Below are 20260 nucleotides of genomic sequence, written 5' to 3' on the forward strand. Positions count from 1 at the left end.
AACTACTGTTTGGTTTATTCCAGCTCTTTTACGAGCGGTCAATCCAAACAGTAGGACTTTTATACTGAACAAAAATAAGGAATAAAACTTCTCATTACTTTTAATTTTAAAAAATGTAGAGAAAATATGATGTTTTGTTTTTGAATTTTACAAAGTTTATTGAGTCTTACTTATAAATTTTTCAGCTAAAATTGTATAAAAAGAATATGGTAACTCCAAACGAGCCAGTTTCTGATAATATGACAAATGCGAACAGAGGCGAAGAGCCTTTAGTTGTTGCCTTGAGGGTAAAACGTTCCTCGGATTTACAATTAATTTAATCTTTCACCGTTAGAAACTAAGCGACGCTAAACCTAAAATGTAAGATCTGAGGAGTTAAATAACTGCTTGATTGGTTTAATTTTAAAATTCAGGTAGGTTTGACTTTAAAAAATTTAAATTTCTTCTACGCAACAAAGACACAGATTAACATTATTTTAAAACAATACTATGGGTGGGAGCTCTTGAATTGAATTTAGTTGTTTAGCTTCACAGTTAATCTAAACTTCTAGTACTGTTTCGAGTGGGTTAGAGGGTTAGTGAGTAGGGCACTTCGATGTTATACTATGATCTCCCGACCATTAGGATTCTGTATCCACATCATCGTGATCAAACTCACAGTTACATATTTATAGAGATCCCCTCCTGGGCCTGATGGACAATTCTGAAATAATTGCGGCTCCATGTAGCTATATGGGCAGATCATGGAGTCCCACGGGAGAGGGTGTCACCCAAATGGGCTCCGGGATCAACAGATGTCCTAGCGCGGAGACAGCAGGACGGGGCACAATCTGCCGTGCTATGTGTTGTGAGGGGAGGCATTACTGCGGCTTGATGATGGCAATTGGTATTATAATTTTGTTTGGTACTCGTAGTCGATCTTTGTCATGCATATATCAATGCGAAACGTTATCATAGTAAGTCTTTCCTATCATTTGAAAGAAATTAATCTCATTTTATATTTAGCGTATTATGAGAGAAGATTTTGGTCAAATTTAATCTAATAATAATGGAGTTTCCAAGCACCCGACAGAACGTAAAGACATTTATATTTCACAGACGAACAGATGGATCGATAGACAGATTGCTCTTTGACCTTTTGATCCCATTACATTTCTTTATATCAAACGTTATCGCACAGACGGACAGACAAATGGATGAACTGATCCTTTGGTGTTTTAATCCCAAAATCAAAACAGTTCTTTCGTGATAAATAGAAACCTATGTATCGATTCTCTAGGATTTTGCTATTAAAAATATCGCACTGACGCTCAGACGGACATCCATACAGCGGAACGGACTGCCTTTTATTTTTTTATCTCAAAATTCTTGGACCAAAGAGAACCGATGTTCGAGAGTCACGTCCATAGGACGTTTCTATCAAGGGCTATCCCTATAAACTTTCCGAACCCGTTTATAAATTTGTATTGGGTACGTTTTTCCTACATGTACTACCGGCAACAGACAACCGATAGCATAGTAAGGATTCTTGAACTTGACATTCAAGTGACTTTGGAGGAGGTGACGTATGAGGGACGTGCTTGTAACAGTCCGTCGACTACGATAGTCTTTGGACACAACCACAAAAGCAGCTGTATTCCTGAGTAGATGATGCCTTGATAGATGTTAGATGTTCTCACTCGATACACTAAAACGCCTAGAAACAATCTCAATAAGATGCTAATAATAACTCGGACTCTAAATAACAATAGTCTCCTGCAACAAATTTCCTCAGGGAATCTGTTTTCCGCCGATGACCAGCCTACTTTAATAGTAAATGTACTTTACTTTAATAGTAAATGTTGTGATTCACCAACTGGAAGGTGTTGATAGGAATATTCTTATGTAAGACTTGCCCAAATCAGAAGTTGTTTACAGTCCATGAAATTCGGAATGCAAGCCTTAATTAATGTTATTTGCTAGGTATTCGCTCTTTGAATCACCCAATAGTCTGAATAAAGAAGAAAGACTGCGTGCGCCACACTTGCTCGCCTTAGTTGCAGAATTTCAAGACTGCGTTTCTGAACACAGTTGAGATATGCGCCAGGATGATAACATCCAGACTCATCATATCATCCATTCACCTGACCAGTGTGGTAGTTTTCACACCAAGGCGCAGTTTCATTAGCTCTGAATGCGTTTCAGAACCTAGTTGAGTAATGTGCCAGGAATGTCTTTACCAAATACTGAGTATGTATAATATTGTGATGGATAATTTACAAACAAAGCTCTAACAGTGTTGTTAAAATACCTTTCAAAATTCGGGTAAGATCCGTCTTAAACAAGAAAACATTAACTTGATTTATTGCTTCACTCTTAGAGAGTACTTTAATAACGATCTCGATTTTATTTTAACACACATATTTAAAATTACTCTCAGACTTTGTATATCATCAACTAACAAAGCTCACAGAACATTTTAATTAAAAACTTTTATCGCCGTGGGACTCAGTATCCTTGCTATATACGTACATTTTAATAAATTGTGGGTTAAGGTTAAAGGTTTCAAACATTCATGCTAAATAGAGTAAGAACAGTTAAAGTATACACAAATCCCATGGGCTCCTTGTCTTGCATGGTCATTCTCAATGTTTTCATCGAACCGGGATCGTTACCGAATGTCTTATGTCAGTAACTGATTGCTACATTGTTTCACATCTGATTGAAATCACGCTTTAAGTGATCCACTAATACGAGTAAAATAACTATGTCAAGTTTTGCTCAAGTCTCTTCACCTAAAATACTTCCACAACAGTAGTTCAACAAGTTCGAGAACAGTAGTAGTAGACTAGTTCCTTCGGTGGAACATTTCCCCTTTGACTGAAGACGTATAAAAAATGTATCCATATGGGCAAGCATTAAAATGTTTAGCTACAAGTCGAGTGTTAAGCTTTGTTTCCTGCGATCAATTAAAACAGAAAAACGTAATAATTATGAGATACCACGAGAAGGGGTTTATCCTTGAGAGAAATTTCATGTTCTCGGCTCCAACAGAATGTTACAACATGTAAATTAACAACATATGTCAAGAATTTATAAGTGTAACTAAAGAATCGTATCCCTATTAAGCAAGGTGGAGGTGTGCAGATTTAGCTGAGGTGGCTTCAACGATGCTCATCAAAATTCCATGGTTTGACATACAACATCACGGAACTCATTATAGAAGTTTCATGCAAAATTTCAAGTCCAAAGAGGAAATATTCCTCAAGATTCGTTGCCACACAACACATTCACATTTTTGTTCATTAAATGGAGTTTTGTATGAGTGTTTAAATAATGAAAGTCTAAACAAAGTCACCATCAAATGACATTGGAAGTGTTGGCTAATTAGGCAATACGTTTTACTATATAATATGTTAAAATACCTTATGATTATACTGAGTTCGTTTACAAATTGATTTATTCTGAAAGTTTTTCGTTGCCATCATGATGATCTATAAGACAAATGTAAAAATAGTCGCTAAAGCTCACTAAGATCCCATAGAGTGACATACACTATAATACAACTCGGTGTTCCTCTCATAGAAATGAAGCTTCATGCACAATTTCAATTTTTTAGATCAGCCCATTTTCGAGATGATAAACAAACAGATGGATAGACAGGCAGAAATTAAATTTTTTAAGCTCCACGAGTGATAAACTTAAGTATCACTCCACGAGTATTTGGTCCGCTAACGCTCATCCAAATAAAACAACATGGGATAAATTTATTTCTCCTATCATTCGTGAACGTATAAAAAATAAATATATTAAATATTAAATTTTAACAGTATATTGAGGATATTCCTACAACCCACCTTCATTCAAATCTCGACGTTTCTGACGGACAATTATCTTATAAATAAAAGTGAATTGCTAAATGTGTTGAGATCGGCTACACCAATTCGGCTTATTATTTTTGTACAGAAATAATTAAAGTCCGAGGGAGGTTTATGTAGTGAGAAAAACTATAAAAGTATCCTGGAATAATTTAGAATTCAGAAAAATCCTTGGTATTTACGTTTCATAATCCAAATATTATTAACACTAACAAACAGCTGTTGAAACTTCAACAAATACGCTGAAACACATCTTTACATTTAAATTTTATAATATTATATGAGGTGGGCAGTGCTTGATCAGTAGTATGATGTAGATAACAAATAAAAATTTAATATTTAAATTTTACTTCAGATTGAGCCAGTGACGAATTAAAAATATATAATGATTTCTAACCTCTCAATCTCTCCAAAGTACGGTGGGACGCATGGGACATATTCAGTGAGGGTGCATGCCGAGAGTCTTACCAAATGGAAGAGAGCAACAGCATTGTTTTATAATGATACATAAGAAAACATTTATTGTTTTGTAATCGGCATTAAAGATAAAAGTGAATAAAAAAGATAAAATCTATTTTTTTCAAATAAAATTTAAATGCTTTTGTTTTTGTTTATAATTCTACATAGGCCTAATTGCAATTAAAATTGTACTCAGACATTAGTACTAATTAACTTCAGTACCGGCCATAAAATTATGTGAATGGCAGTCGAGCGAAAGCAGGATGAAGTTGAGAATTTCTTTTTGTTCAGGACTATGTGGAAACACTATGCGTACCTCCCAATCTTTCAGAACTTATTGAAAATTTGCAATTGTAAAATTCATTATATTATATTTAGTTAGTATATTACAGTTACACACTCAGAATGTTAAGTACAGGAATGTTTAATATAAAGGATTAAAGAAAATGTCTCTAGATTGTTCCGCTAAATCTTAATGGTAGTCTCAACAGAAAAACAATTCGATTTGCCCAACATTTAAAAATGTCAAAACTTACAAAATGTTATAGCGACTTTTATTTATTAAATTTGTTAATTTTTAAACTTAAAACGTTAGGGTAAAGTTGCGGCTCTCTTATCTAGTGAGTACGGGTTCAATTCTCCGGTAGGTCAACAAAAATTTGTAAATGGGTTTGAACCAACTTGCATTAAATAAGTTTAATGTAATAAATTAAAATGTCATTGTTATTTAAAAAACCACATAAGAATGTTAACCATATTTAAATTAACAAAAAGATCCATTAGGAAAGTAGGTGGACCAAAATAAAACGAAGGTGACGATGTGACAGGGCGTACGTAGTTTGGCGAGTGTCTTTGTCTATAATTTACGTTTTACATTATTTTTAGATAAAGAAATAAGTTAAAGAAAAAAAATGCTTAAAGCAAATATTAGTTCAGATGATTCATCTGGTATAACCTAATGTTCTTGACAAAAGTGGCAATGATTTAACGCATAGTAAAACATATTTTGCTGGAGGTTTAGGAATAAATTTAGTTTCCTAGTTCTAAGTTTTTTTAAATGCAGTTTTAGTACACTATAAAAACTGAATATAACATGTTTAGCACCAGTCTTCCTGAATTCGGTGATGCAGTATTTACCTCTGTAATAAGTTAGAAAATAAATCACCCTTCGAGAAGTTAAAGTAAACAACCTGTGGTTCAATAGTGTATGTAAAGCAGGGACAATGGCTGCAGTAGAATCTGCGTCATTAAGACTCCCATCTGATTTGAAGTAACCGAGGACTGTAACTTAGCTAAGCCAACATGTCCTTAATACAGCTTTAAAACTGGCCATAGTGGGTTCCAAATCTATCACAAACTGTCGAGACATTGGTGGAAGCTACTGTATTTATATTCTCCCAGGAAAATATTTAGACATGAGGCAAAGCTAGTTTATGTCTAATATAAGACTTTTAAGGCCAACAAACGAATGAAATAATAATTCCTTATGATTCCATAAGAAAATTAATGTTTTGTAATGGGCATTAAGTAAGAAAGTTTATAGAAAATAAAAGAGCCAAATTGTTATCTAGTCGCTTTTGCATTTGTGTATAATTCTGTATAAGTACAATTAAAAAAGTACCGAGGGATTATTAGGTGTTGAATATTAGAAAACATTATTTACCACGTTGACTGCGGCGGACGCCCTAGAGTTCTCACTGTCTTATGATAACATAATTATTTATCATCACTCAGTATAAACCAGCAGTGAAGGTATGAAGGGGTTGTAAACAGTATTTAATCTTTATGTGTGTTGTTTGTAAAAGTACACAATTTTATCAACTCTTTGGATTTTAAATGAAAATAATAATTAGCCTAACAGTACACAAAAGGATATTTGAACATTAAGGCTCCCAACAGTTTCTTGGACGTATATGTGTTAATTTAGTAGTACTGCTAGCTCCCATTTAAAATAGTTTTTTGTTCAGAAGTTCATAATCGTGACTTCATTGGCAATCATAAATGCTTATTAATAACCACAGTACTTTATAATTAGCTAATGAGAAAAACTATGTTTAAACACACAAACGAATTAGTAGCTCAATAAAACGATATTTTAAATGTACAATATATACCCCTTAAAATTTAATTGTGTATATTACATTAAAAAATTAAATAACTTGCTTAGTAGCAATAGTACTATTAGATTAATACTATCTGGTCGGTACCACAAGATTAGTAAATTTGCATCTTTCAAGTACTCAAATCTCTCTTTATGTTAACTTCTGATGTTTATAAAATGTAAACGACTTCACTCAAAATCGTGAAAATTAAAGGATTTTGACTATCTTATAAACCTTGTATGAAACCAATACGATTACAGGTCAGTTTCAGTTTATTTTGTTTAAATTTGCAACGTAATATAATATTACCTTTAAATAATACTGGAGGTAATCACAAAAACTCAGACAGATCTTTTTACTGTTACTGTTTAAAGCTTCCTTCATCTATCTAAAGAAAGAGAGAAATGTTCCCCAAAGTTGGCAGTTGCTTAAGAGCTCCAAGGGAGGAAATTTATCAAACCCTCCCCAGGGGCCGAACTCTTGCTATCGATTTTATCTTAGCCTTTCTCCCTCTGTATTTCCAGCGCAGGTAATTGATAAGAGTTTTTCGTTTGTTGATCTGTAAATCTCCCAAAAAACTTTTGACGTGTATTGGACATCAAAATGTTCAATAGTGTTTAAAATTTCAGTCTGACTGTTACCAAAAACGTTAGTATAGAAGGGATGTGAAGTTTTATTTTAAAATGGCCTAGAGCAAATTACATATTCTATAAAAGCATACTATTTTTAATCCAATTTTACGTAACTTATCTTCTGGTTTAATTACATGAAACCTTCAAAATTAGAATTCATGCAATAAATTAATGCTTCTTAGTTAAAAGTACCTACTAAAAATATTGAAGATATCAAACGTTACTACCTCTATACTTTTTAAATAGTAACTGCAACTACGTGTTTGGAAAAGAAAAATAAAGGCAAGGAATTTTCACTAACCGAACGTCTTTACTTGTTTTGATATATTTTAGATCAATAATAAAATTCAACCAATAAAAAACGTAAAACCCCCATTTAAAATTCTAAAAATTTCTGTTAAATGGTCATCTTCGCAACCACGTTTAACGTTTATACATGTTACTCCGCATTGTAACAAATTTATATCTAGTTTTGTTATTACATAACATCTGAATCGGAATTACAACCGTAGAAAATTCCCGTAATTTACTAAAAATAGCGTAGAAAATGATACACCTATTCAAATTAATGCGCTCCAACTGAAAAATATGTCTTAACACATTTTTGAATTCAACTTACAATGGAATTCTACAAGGCCCCTATATTATTAATGTTAATTAATAGACCGATATAACCACCGATGTAATTCAGATTTATTACACACGACTTTCAAATATAACTCTAAACCTGTTAATAGTATCATATGTTTTATTTTAGAGTAACGATGCACTAGTAAACGCAAAATATAAATATAAACTCATGAAGCCATAAAATAACTTCATTTTTGAACTACAACTTTAAAATCTGATAATTGATATAAATGTACCAATAATATTTATTATATATGAAAGGTATAAACTAATTCTAAATCGAATTAAAGAAATCTCAATTTCAAATTAGGATTATAACTTATACTGTACAACAGATAAACGGCCGTGAGACCAAAAGAACTCTGTTAAAAGGTGGACTAGACAAAATTGAGAGGAGGAGATGGTGTTATACAGCGGTATAATGGACAGTGTAATTCGGCGGCGGACTGACGTCGTAAACGTGTCTCTGCCCCCGGGCACGGTGTCGTAAACGTGGGGCTACTGGTTCACCCAGACGTGGACACACCACACCCATTCCAACAACGGCTATAGACAACATCGTTTAGAGCAAGAATTATGTGTCACAATGATCTTTGGTCTTTCAGGTCTGGGTCATATTCAATTCATACAGGTTCGAATCAACTACTCTTCATTATGCGTATTAATGGGGTATAATTCCATTCCTTGCACTCAATGAAGCGTGAACCTTAGACTGTTACAGACTTGTCTCTACGTCCGTCTGAATAGATAAGAAAAGTCAGCGACGAGACGTTTAAGATGAACTCTTTTCATCGTTTCAAAATCGGAGACACCTAGAGCACAAAAATGCTATATCTAGTTGTCCAGCAGACCCCCAGTGTATTCTAGTTGAAGAAGTGTTCAAATTGTCTCATCAGGTGCATAATAAGGTGCACTACGATGGTTTCTAAACGATCCCAAAGCATTCTTCTGACAACGTGGTCGCTTTACATCATTGCAGGGATGAACATGGAAGTTATTCAGTATATCCAAAGCAGATGCTAATATCGTATACAAATGTCAAAATACTGCAATAGAGGTTTGTTTACGAGCTAAGCAAGAGTAAACACATTACGTTCCACAGAGGGTCTGCGCATTTCATGCCAGTGGATACAATTTCTAAAATACAACTTGTACTGTAATACCTCGGGGAGCTTCTTTTTCTCACTTAACGTTTTCGGGGAGACCGTTGACCCGGTAAGAACAAATTACATTTGCCTAGAGTCAGCCATGAGCTGGCTAGTCAGACGTTTTTATATTATGGATCTGTATTATACAATTTAAATTCTCGGAAAATACAACAAAGAAAGGAAATAAATCTGTTTGTATACGATATTACGCTTGCATCAATAAAGCCTTTTTTCTTTATTCTTTTCTTTCTTTATTTCGATTCTGACAAAACAATACAGACATAGTCCGCAAAAGAGACAAACCTTGAGTACTAGGCTATTGATAATATTGAGTAATATGCATACAACAAATGAGGCCAAGTATCGGTTTTACCAGCGATCGAGACTCGATTTCTCTCAGAAGGTGTCGAAAGTAATTCGTGGAAAAGTGTCACTTGGCACCTAGCACGACCAGAACGCTGCCGGATCTCTCTTCTCAACTGGGCGTGGGACTGATAACATTGGCTTATCCAAGTCTGACACATGAACTTTAGAAATGTAATGTGATTACTTAGTTGTAGGAGCCGCCGCGCCGGGCAGATAATCTGGCCACTCACAACTCATTTCATGTAATTGATTTATGTTTGTTACGTTAAAAAATCTCTTTTATTACACGGAAGAGAAAGTGTATGTATGGAAAATCTCAATTGAAGTAACTTAAATAAAACTGTTTATCAGGTTTAAATGTTTTATTATTTATTGTAGTCCAGTTTACGAGAAACTTTATTTGGACTTGTTTAAAGTTAAATGTGGAATTAGTATTTGTAATAAAAATACACACGTCTACGTTTATGAATTCTGTCATTTTATACCGTCGAAAGATGGAAAATCATATCGTTCACCAACCTATTGCACAGATATGTAACTTTCCTTTTTCTACTTCCGAACTTTAATCTAGGGGGAATATTTAAGCGCTCCATATGTAACAACATTAATTTTTGGCCCTCGCAACTGAAAATTAGTTTTGTAAAAAATGCTTTTAAATAGTCAGTTTTATGTAACACTGCGATATGACTTATTGCACATTTAAAAATAATAACCATATGACATGGTAATCTAAAAAATGCTTCCCTCTGCATGTCTTTCTCGTCACATTTGATAGATTTAATAAATGTTCCAAATGATTATTATGACTAAATACCGAATTTATTATTTTAGAATAACTTTTTTGGGATACCCTCCTACGCTTTCCCCGACCCAAGATTGCAACAGTGAATTTTGGCTGTACACGTAAAATCCTTGAGATTGCATCTCATAAAAGCAATGTAGACTACTAAATTTTTTTCTGAATTTATTTACGTGAAATGTTTTACATCTTTAACTGTAATCATAAACTATAGGTAGATGTCTCGTTATAAATATTTGTGCACACATTTAAACGCTTTTTCGATATTATTAATTATAAATATAAATTAATGTGCAAAATATAAAATATATAGCCTACTCTTTATAATAAAAGCTTTAGAGGATTTGGATTTGTATTAATGATAGCCTACATTTAAAATTACAAACATTGCGTAATTCAATGAAGAAATAAATAAGAGCGGAAATATATTTTTATTAAATTGTTTTGTTCTAATCAAGTAAAACCTAAGATTTTTTCCCTACAATAGACTATTAGGGCAGCCCCTACCTCAGTATAACGGATTGGAATATTTTGAATACAATGTGGGAACCTGAAGTAGGATACTTAAAATATAATATTTTCATCGGTAGAAAGTAGACAATATTGTATTTATAATCTATGCAATATACATATATTAAAAAATTTTTTTATAAGTATGAGAACCACTCTCTAACTTAATCTTAAACGATCTAGCTTAAGCTTAAACACTCTAGCTTAAGCTTAAAAATTCTAGCTTAAGATTAAACACTCTAGCTTAAGCTTAAACGCTCTATCTTAAGCTTAAACATAAACGCTCTAGCTTAAGCTTAAACACTCTAGCCGGCTGTAGTAAAAGTACCTTGCTCTTAAATATTATTTTTAGTCGAAGTTATATAAGGTGTCACATTTCAACGATATGATTAGTAAAATTACAACCGCTTTTTAAGTTTTCTTGCACAATGTATACGTTATGAATATTTAACGAAGAAGTATAAACAGTTTGAAATTCTTTTCTGAATAGACAATAAAAAATATCCAAAACTAAAAAACTTTAAAATGCAAGTTCACCATATCTTTAACTTGTGATGGTACTCTCTTAATTAATTATACGATCATTACATTTAATTTAATTTCATTTCATTTCGTATGTAAAACCATAGAAGTCCTATTAGAAAATAAAAATAACAAAATGTATGTTTTTAACAGTTTTAAAAAGTGTTATTTAATACGTCTAATAATAATAAAACAAAGATTGTCCATGGGCCATCAGTATCTCTAGTGTATACTTATTTCTGATTTATTTACGAGAAACACATGCTCAAAGTGTAAGAAAATTCTATAAAAATAAAAAATAGTTTTACAATGTTCGTTTTAAAAATTTGGCATAAATATTTAAGCCATTAATAATAAGCCTCAATTATTTTTGACGTGACAACGTCTTAAATTAGGTTGCGGCTCGGAGTCACTCATGAAAAAGTGTAACGCCCGGTAACGTTACGATGCCCGTCCAGTGGGTCCGCCGCACGGGATCCGCACGGGATAAAGCAGATAACTGTGGGTCCGCCGCACGGGATAAAGCAGATAACTATGTTTATTCGTGAAAATGTGGAGTGCTTAGATTCGTCATTTACAACAACTACAACAATAAAGGTAAATAATTGTACACTGATATTTCATTATCGTAAACTATGATTGATTGATTAATTGTTAGATTGACACAAAAGTTGAGAAACTGAGTTTATAGTTTATGTCATACTATTGACAAATGTTGATAGTGTTAAGTAAATTATTAGTTTAAATCACTCTGCAATCAATCGTAATTCAGTCGATTGAGAAGAAACAGCGCGTATTGCTAGTCAAACATTTAAAATAACAAATTATAACCTCTAACCTGTCATAACAGTGCGACCAAACAAACGAACTAAACCGACCAATCACCACGCGCGGAGTTAGAATTTAACTGTGTTTAGCAAGAATTTCAAATTCCAATTTTAGTAAATGTTTTATTCAAATTTACCATTTACAATAACAAATTTTAATTAATTTCAAATTATGTACAATGTTTTAGTAAACAAAATATATTTCTATAGTTAAAATTTGTGCAATTCTTATTTTCATTCAATTCCTTGTTCCTATTGTGCAATTTAATAATATTCATATCAATAAATATTCTACCGAGAAAAAGACGTTGTCACGTAAAATCTTCGCCCGTAAAACCGACTTTACAGGCAACCATAATTTTTTTACAATATTTTCTCCTGTTCAGGAATTCTCTTTTGTTGCATTGTCGTGAATTGTATTCATTATCAGATAAATCTTTAAAAATTTATTAGGTCTACTAATAAAAACACTAGCACAAAAGTTCCTAAACTATGTTTGTTATTTCTTGTGCTTGTGTTCTGTTTAGTTTGATTTCAGAAACACTTTAACTCTCCAGTGTGTTTCGAGCCTTGTAGTACATACATGATGTTTTGTCACTATCAGAAACTAGAGTTTATTTCCGTTTATGATAAGAGATAAATAGAGCATCCTAAAATGATAAAATGTGATCACCCCGACCGGCCGTTCTTGTCTGAGAAAAATAACAGTTTTAATTTATTTTATGTAATATTTTTATACTAGATTAGGTAATGCGATAAGGTGGTGTATTGAAAACAAACGCATCGATATACAATTATAAATTAATTGTACACGAAATTGAATACCACAATGGTTGTTTATTTAAATGACTACTAAGAGATATCATTAATTGTAGCACAATACTATTGTGCTTGTGTAATTTCTTCAATGTCTGCACTTTCTGTACAAATGTTACAAGCCAGTAAAGCTTAGACTTGGATTCAAAGAACAAAGCAAGCGCCTTTCAAGTTAGTGCTGTGAAGACTAGTTCCTATATACCTTGTGTTATACTGTTTATATCATGGTATATCCTATTTGGTTATTTAAGAGTCATATAATTTCTATATTTTTTTATAAAAACAAGGATAGGAAGATGTTTCAAGTCAGAAACTGAGGTAATTATGAGCTGAAAGTACCAATTGTTATTTTGGTTAACTTTACGTCAAGTACTAGTTATGTACTTTGTTTTGGAAATAAATAGTAGGCCTACTACTATTTTAAAGGCCCCAAAATCTTTGGTATTATGAAACCTAGTGAAATCTGATACAATTCTAGTCATTCTTAGAATTTGGAATATGTCAAAACCATTTTCATTGAATGTTTTAAGACCCGTAGTCAGTTTGGAAATTCGCATCAGAGTAGCGCTTAGTTGTTGTTTAGTGAATAATTTCAAAATGTTCTGCTATTTGGAGTAATAGTTTTTAAAATTTCTTTTTCAATGAATTAATCATGCAGTTTTGTAATATCTAAAGTACCGGGTATTTTGTTAAAGCTCATTTAACTTATACTTGGTGAATTATTTCATCGATACAGTTGTTTCTGTGTATCATGGCCAGATGCTTTAAATCTTTTAAAATAATAAAATGAGTCGTGCTGTGTGCAGAGTTTAAGCTGTTAAAAATCTAATTCGGTTTTGTTTTATAAATTAACGTCTCGGCTGAAAGCTTAAAATTGGGATTTGTTTTAAGTGGCTTCGTGGCCGTCACATTTCATGGAAGCAACATCTTGTAGTAATCATCCGCACTTCGTGGAGACAGGGTTTATGGTCGTCAAGTTAAAGGGAAGAATTTTTATGTAAACAAATTTTGGGAGAGTTTGCGATGTCAAAAGGAGGTGTTCAGGATTAGGTAAGCTTGTTCCTAGTCCTTATCAGAATGTAATAATTTATATTAGGATTATGTTCTTTAACAAGTAAGTTAGCCAGCGTTTCGTCCTGGGCATCCTGAAATTTCCATCCCCCAAGGTGTTACAGTTGTGAACCCTGAAGGCTAAAATTATTCAATTGTGTACATCCCCATGTAATACTATATAAGTAGATGTCGCAGTTGTTGGGTCTATACCTTTATGCTGAATGAATCAAAAGTACCACTACAGGCGCACAAAATATCCTTACTGTAATAAACTGTCACCGCAGTAGTTTGGAAAAAGCATAATTATTTAGGAAACGGAGAAACCTCCAGATGGTTATACAAGCAAGCATTAATCCAAAGAATTGTGTAGGAAGTTTCTTCTTTAATTAATAATTTAATATTCTTTGTAGTACCGGTACATTTCACAAAGTAGCTTTATTATTAATTATAACTATTAATTGTGTTTGTCAAGACTTTTTAATGGTCTCTTGCGATAAAATTTTAATCCCATCACGTAGGGAAAGATTCAGTTGTTAGATTAAATATTTCTATACAACTAAAGCTACAATTTGAAATCTGCATAACTTTAAAAATTGGAGGTTAACCAACTTTAATTATTGCAAACTGAAAAAAAGAATCAGTATTGGTGGTCTTCTAAATTCACAAGTCTCTTTTATTCCTTGACAGGAAAACAAAAATATATTTTATTTATTATATCTACGACGATTTCATACTGTATTTTCAATAATTAACAAAAATATTAAGAATTGTATGATTTCGAGAAAAGTAACAATAACAACAAAAGCAAAATTTGTAAAAGAAACATATTTGTTTTTATGGTATTTTAGGACAGTGCACCAACGTTTTGTTTTAAATCAACCTCCTAATTGATTACGGTTATTACACATTGAAAACAATTATATTAATTAAGCAATTAAATATGATTTAAATTTTAAACTGATTGAAGTTAACCGCATTTACATATTTACTATCAATAAAGTTATCAAAGCGTTTTAATAAAGCACATGGAAATATTCGAGGGAGAAAAAATTCATAATAGACACCACATGACAGACTTTTTTGATCACCAGTTAAATTTTTTAAAGTAAAAAAAAGCAAAGTAAGTTTTTTTACTTTACATTTTTTAACCATTTGTTTTTATAAATTTACACTTGTCTAATAACAAATTCAGTACGTCCTGTCAAAACTACTGAAAAAACAATGTTTTCTATTCATTTAATGGATATAATTCCTGTAAATTGTATGATTTATTTAAAACCATTTTATCCTATCTTTAATCAATTTATTGTTATTTATACATATAATAACTAGTTTACTTCATTTAAAACCTTCACCAGCCAAATAGAAGTTATATTAAAAAAATAATTCAGATAGATCCATAACTTTATAAGCTAGCAGCCTATAAATAGCTAGATTTTATATATTAGATATGACTATGTAAGACTGTATATCGTTTTGAAGTTCATGTATGACTCGGGCTATTGTATTGTGCTATGTTTAATGGCAATCAAGATTTTGTTTATTGTCTGACAATTTGAAACTGAGTTAAAGCATTTTAGCAGCAATGCAAACAATGCGAACATCTGAACGGTTCTGTTACAGACCTATAGTTCTATTTTACCGGCATACGTCATATAATGTAACATAGCAAGCCTTTAAGCATGAGCTATCCAAACAATATTCACCATAGCAGTAAGTATATACTAAACAAATATACCAATATTTCTATAACAAGACCTCTAACTTTATTTTAAATAACCTAGTGCAATCTAGCATTTCTTAAATAAAGGGATTCATTTTATTGATAACATATATTTACTCCTGAAAAAACTAAAACATGTAAGGTTTTGATGCGGGAAGGTATAAAATATTTTTATTAGTATGAATATTATGTTAGATAAGTATAACTCACATGGAAGGACTAACCATCTCTAAAAACACAACAAAAATGTCACGAATAAATATTTTGAATTCAGTAAAATAACGACCACCAAGTTCACGTAAAACCGACACATCTGTGTTAAAAGATGGTAGCTTAGTACAACGAAAGACTGGCGCGGAAGAAGCGACTGGCGAGCGGCGCGCTACAATTAGGCGGGCTGGCGGGAATAGGTCCGGACTGATTGCACTAATTGCCCGACCAATCTGGCCGTCCTATCAAAGTACAGCGCGTTATCACCCCCTGACTTCTTACACTGTGGTCCGAGCAGGGCTAGATAACCGAGGGCCGTGGTGGAGAATACTGCCCGGACACCGAGGGTAGGAATTGGTGGGGCTTCTGTTAGCCTTTACGCTCATTTTTGGAACAAATTTGAAATCGGCTGGGTAGACAAAACTAACAGAACCTTCTAGTTGAAATGGGCACTTAACTAATCACTTTTTAATTTGGCTTCTATACTTTCGTTAAATGAGGCTTAAAAATGACAACTAAAAATCTTTACTGTACTCATTTATTGACTTCCTATTTAAAAGTCTATATAAAATGTGAGAAATATAGAGTACGTTTACGAATTAGAATATGTGGACATTAAAAATGTGTGATGGTATTTTCGAACTTACCGGAGTTGGATCCAATGATGCTTAGATTGTTGAGCATCCCGGCGGCTAGGCCCGGCCTGAGAGAGAGTGAGGACAGAATATTGAGGCCGGGGTGAGCACAGGGTGAGGACACGACCGAGGTCTCAACCGAGGACAGCACACCAGACTAGCAAACCCGGTAACAGTAAATATGCAAGCAAAGGTTACAAGCCATTGCTGGGGTACCCACTAAACCGTATCGGTGGCAGTCGGAGTCTGAACAGACTGGTTCGCTTCTCATTGGTCGGCGGAGGGGGCGTGGCCAGCCAATCAGAAGTCACCCTCCCTCCCCCTCCGACGACCCCCCTCACTCGAGAGTGTCACAGCTCTCAAAGTTTCTCTCCTCACAAGAAATTCTTCTGCTCCAAAGAATAACTCCAGTTTGTCATTAAGTTGGCTGAGGACGCGGTTCCTTTTGAGTAATAATTTGTGGTTCAATTTTCACCATCCACGAAAGCGTGTCGACACTGAGCCCGTTTGCTTTGGCAAATTCTTGAGAAATTTGGCATAGCAGACTGTGTTGCAGCAAACTGTAGGCCTACAGAATTTGCTAACTTGTGCCCTCTGAGTAAACTCTACTATATAAGTTCTGTGTGCATGTTAAGTACATGCTTCGCGATTAACGTCAGTTAAAAATAGTACCTTAATTAAAAAAATATGTAATAAAATATTTGTTAACATTATTATAAAGTATTATTATCATAACTGCCACGTGTGTAGTATTAATTTTAATATAATATTGGAGTTATTAAAATATTTTCATTACAATGTCAACTTTTGTGTTTACTGATTTTTACATCAGTTAGCTTAACGGTTGACTAATTTCTGTTTAAAAATCTCTTAATGTTGTTAAAACTTCCGAACTAAAGAGAAATAAAGGGTAATCTTTTAAAATTTCGAAGAACGATTATTTATTTTGGCGTATGGTATCTTCAAAATATACCCTTAAAATTATATTTATAGTACCCTACTTAAATCTAATCTTCGTTGATAGGCCTATTTTGGCAACAACTGAGTAGGTTGTTTTTATAAAGGGGAAAAGGGTCAGTTCCCACGCGAAACATTTGTGTGACGACTATATACTCTCTACATTCTCCGTGATCCATCTCATTGTATTCTTGAAAATTATAGATTATTTACAGTTTAAACGTAATTTGATGCCAATCGTCCAGTTATAATATCATCCAGCCTCAATAAGCCTATTGAAACCCCATTAATTACGTCCAGGTTGAACGTTTCAACTGTAACACACATGCTGGTACCATTCCTTGTACTTTGGTATTATACGGAGGTCAAGATTATACATCGCGCTGCGGTGGATAAGGTTATCATAAATATGCTACTGATAGTACCAAAGTTAAAATTAACCTTTACGAGTGCTCAAGTGATATGAGCATGAATTTAGATATTATCTCGAGGGATGTTTTTCTCCTTTTTGCAGAAGTGCGGGATGGGAACACCAAAGCCCGTACGTTTGGCCAGGGACATTTCCGATCGGCCTCAGATAAAGTGCCAAATTGTCCAACTGATGTGATACCCCCTGACCATCAGTGCGGCTTTGGTGGGTCCTCTCACTTCTGGCGAAACAAGACAACATCCCCTCGAGATAGTAGGTACCTAAATTGAAGCCAGATTATGAGAGCGATCCTAAAAGGTTAACTTTAACTTTTTCTATTTATAATACTTTAGTATTTACCTACTTATAATAAATAGTATATAGGGACATAGTGGCCTCCGATAACTATGGGAACGGTAAGGAAGAATATACTTGCGCTACCGAATTGCGTGATGACACATTTGATGAGTGGGGTGAACTGCTGTGAATGGTCAGGAGGAATGTACTTGCCCTACTGTATTGCGTGATGACACACCTGGTGAGTGGGGTGAACTGTGGTGAATGGTCAGGAGGAATGTACCTGCGCTACAGTATTGCGTGATGACATACCTGGTGAGTGGGGTAAAATGTGGTGAATGGTCAGGAGGTATGTCTTTGTACTACCGTTTTGCTTGATGACTCACCTGATGAGTGGGGTAAAATGTGGTGAATGGTCAGGAGGTATGTCTTTGTACTACCGTATTGTGTGATGACATACCTGGTGAGTGGGGTAAAATGTGGTGAATGGTCAGGAGGTATGTCTTTGTACTACCGTATTGTGTATTGACACACCTGGTGAGTGGGGTAAAATGTGGTGAATGGTCAGGAGGTATGTCTTTGTACTACCGTATTGTGTGATGACACACCTGGTGAGTGGGGTAAAATGTGGTGAACGGTCAGGAGGTATGTCTTTGTACTACTGTATTGCTTGATGACTCATTTAAAAAGTGGGGTAAACTGTGGTGCATGGCACGAGGTCCAGTATGTCTTTGTACAACTGTATTGCTTGATGAATTACTTAAAGAGTGGGGTAAACTGTGGTGCATGGTCAGGAGGTACAGTATGTCTTTGTACAACTGTATTGCTTGATGACTCACCTAAAGAGTAGGGTAAACTGTGTTGCACGGTCAGGAGGTACAGTATGTCTTTGTACAACTGTATTGCTTGATGACTCACCTAAAGATTAAGGTAAACTGTGGTGCATGTTCAGGAGGTACAGTATGTCTTTGTACCAGGGCCGTCCCCAGTATTTAATGCGCCCGGGGCAAATCATGCCTTGGGGGCCCCACAAATAAAAAATTACATTTCGTCAGTACAGCCATACCAAGTGATAAGGATTTTTATATGTAAATAAATACTCCAGTTTTCTGTGTGTAACAAAATAACAAATATATTATATATGTACATTTAAACATGTTTTAGTTTTAGAATAAGATAATAGAATATTGAATAGACCTATATACATAGATATAAAGAAATTATTACTTTGGCTCTTTGGCATACAATACTTTTGTGGAACTTTAGGGCTATTAATAGTAGTAACAGATATAAACGCAATGCATAAACTATTTCAATCTTAATGTCATAACTATTATTTACCTTTGACAGAGATAGTTTTATTTTTAAAAAGAAATCTTCCTGGCCTTTGCACTAGCAAACTTCTTGATAACGTCTTCTAACTACAGCCTTTTACATTCTTCATTTTCAATAGACAGCATGGCAAGGGATGACAGTCTCTCCTGAGACATTGAAGAACGCAAGTAGGTTTTTATTAATTTAAGCTTAATAAAGCTTCTTTCACAACTGGCAACAGATATGGGAATAGTTAGAAGGATTCGAAGTGCAATCCATAAAGTTTGTGTATAGGTCCTTTCTGTCTGTCTTCTTAATCACTTTTAAAACTTGTAATGGGGTTGCCTTAGCTAGGCTTACTTCATTCCACAATAGTTTTGACATGAAGGAGTTCCTGATAAAGTTCTTTTCCGCTTATGTCAGAGGTTTGCCCAAACGATAGGTGTTTCTGTAAATTTTCACAACATTCCTTCAAATCTTCTGCGTGAGGGGAGTTGTTTTAAGGGCGTATATAAGAACCCCCATATCAAGTTGTAGTTTGAAAACTGAATCAAACCTTTCTTTTAGGGAAGCCTGCATAATGTCCAATAGTGGGTAGAAAACGTTTCTTTTAAATTCTTCTTCTGGGGTTGCTTTTTAGTCACTTTTACTTTCATAATCAAAAAGCTTATTTTTTGTTCTTTGACGTTTTTCTTTAAACAATGGTCCCACGTCAATTTCACTACAAATCTCTTTGGCTTTTGAAACTGAGTCATTTAAACGTCTTTACGAAAATCATCTATGAACTGTAAAGTTTTTTGCAGCAGATTTGATGTTTAAAGCAATATCAGTGCTTTTACCTTGTAAGGTTTTTACTTATCAAGTTTACCTCAAACAAAAACATCATGCCAAACAATAAGGCAAACCAGAAATGAAAAGTCTTCCATGTGAATTTGGAGGGACTTAGCTTCAGATGAGATTGTAGGGTCATTGACAGTTTCACTCAGTTCTACAG

General features: G+C 33.8%; 1 protein-coding gene across 3 annotated transcripts in view; it reads right to left on the reverse strand.

Annotated features, from left to right (window-relative positions):
- LOC124354776 (homeobox protein orthopedia) overlaps positions 1-16519 on the reverse strand; it is an 86310-nt gene extending 69791 nt beyond the window's left edge. For all 3 annotated transcript variants that reach the window (XR_006921710.1, XM_046805475.1, XM_046805473.1), the window contains exon 1: positions 16302-16519. Coding sequence is in view for 2 of the 3 variants with exons in the window: in XM_046805475.1 (XP_046661431.1) it covers positions 16302-16338 (37 nt within the window). In the remaining variant the exon portion in view is untranslated. The remainder of the gene's footprint in view (positions 1-16301) is intronic.
- Between the last annotated feature and the right edge of the window lie 3741 nt (positions 16520-20260).

Source organism: Homalodisca vitripennis, chromosome 2, assembly GCF_021130785.1.
Source record: "Homalodisca vitripennis isolate AUS2020 chromosome 2, UT_GWSS_2.1, whole genome shotgun sequence".
NCBI classification, from domain to species: Eukaryota; Metazoa; Arthropoda; class Insecta; order Hemiptera; family Cicadellidae; genus Homalodisca; species Homalodisca vitripennis.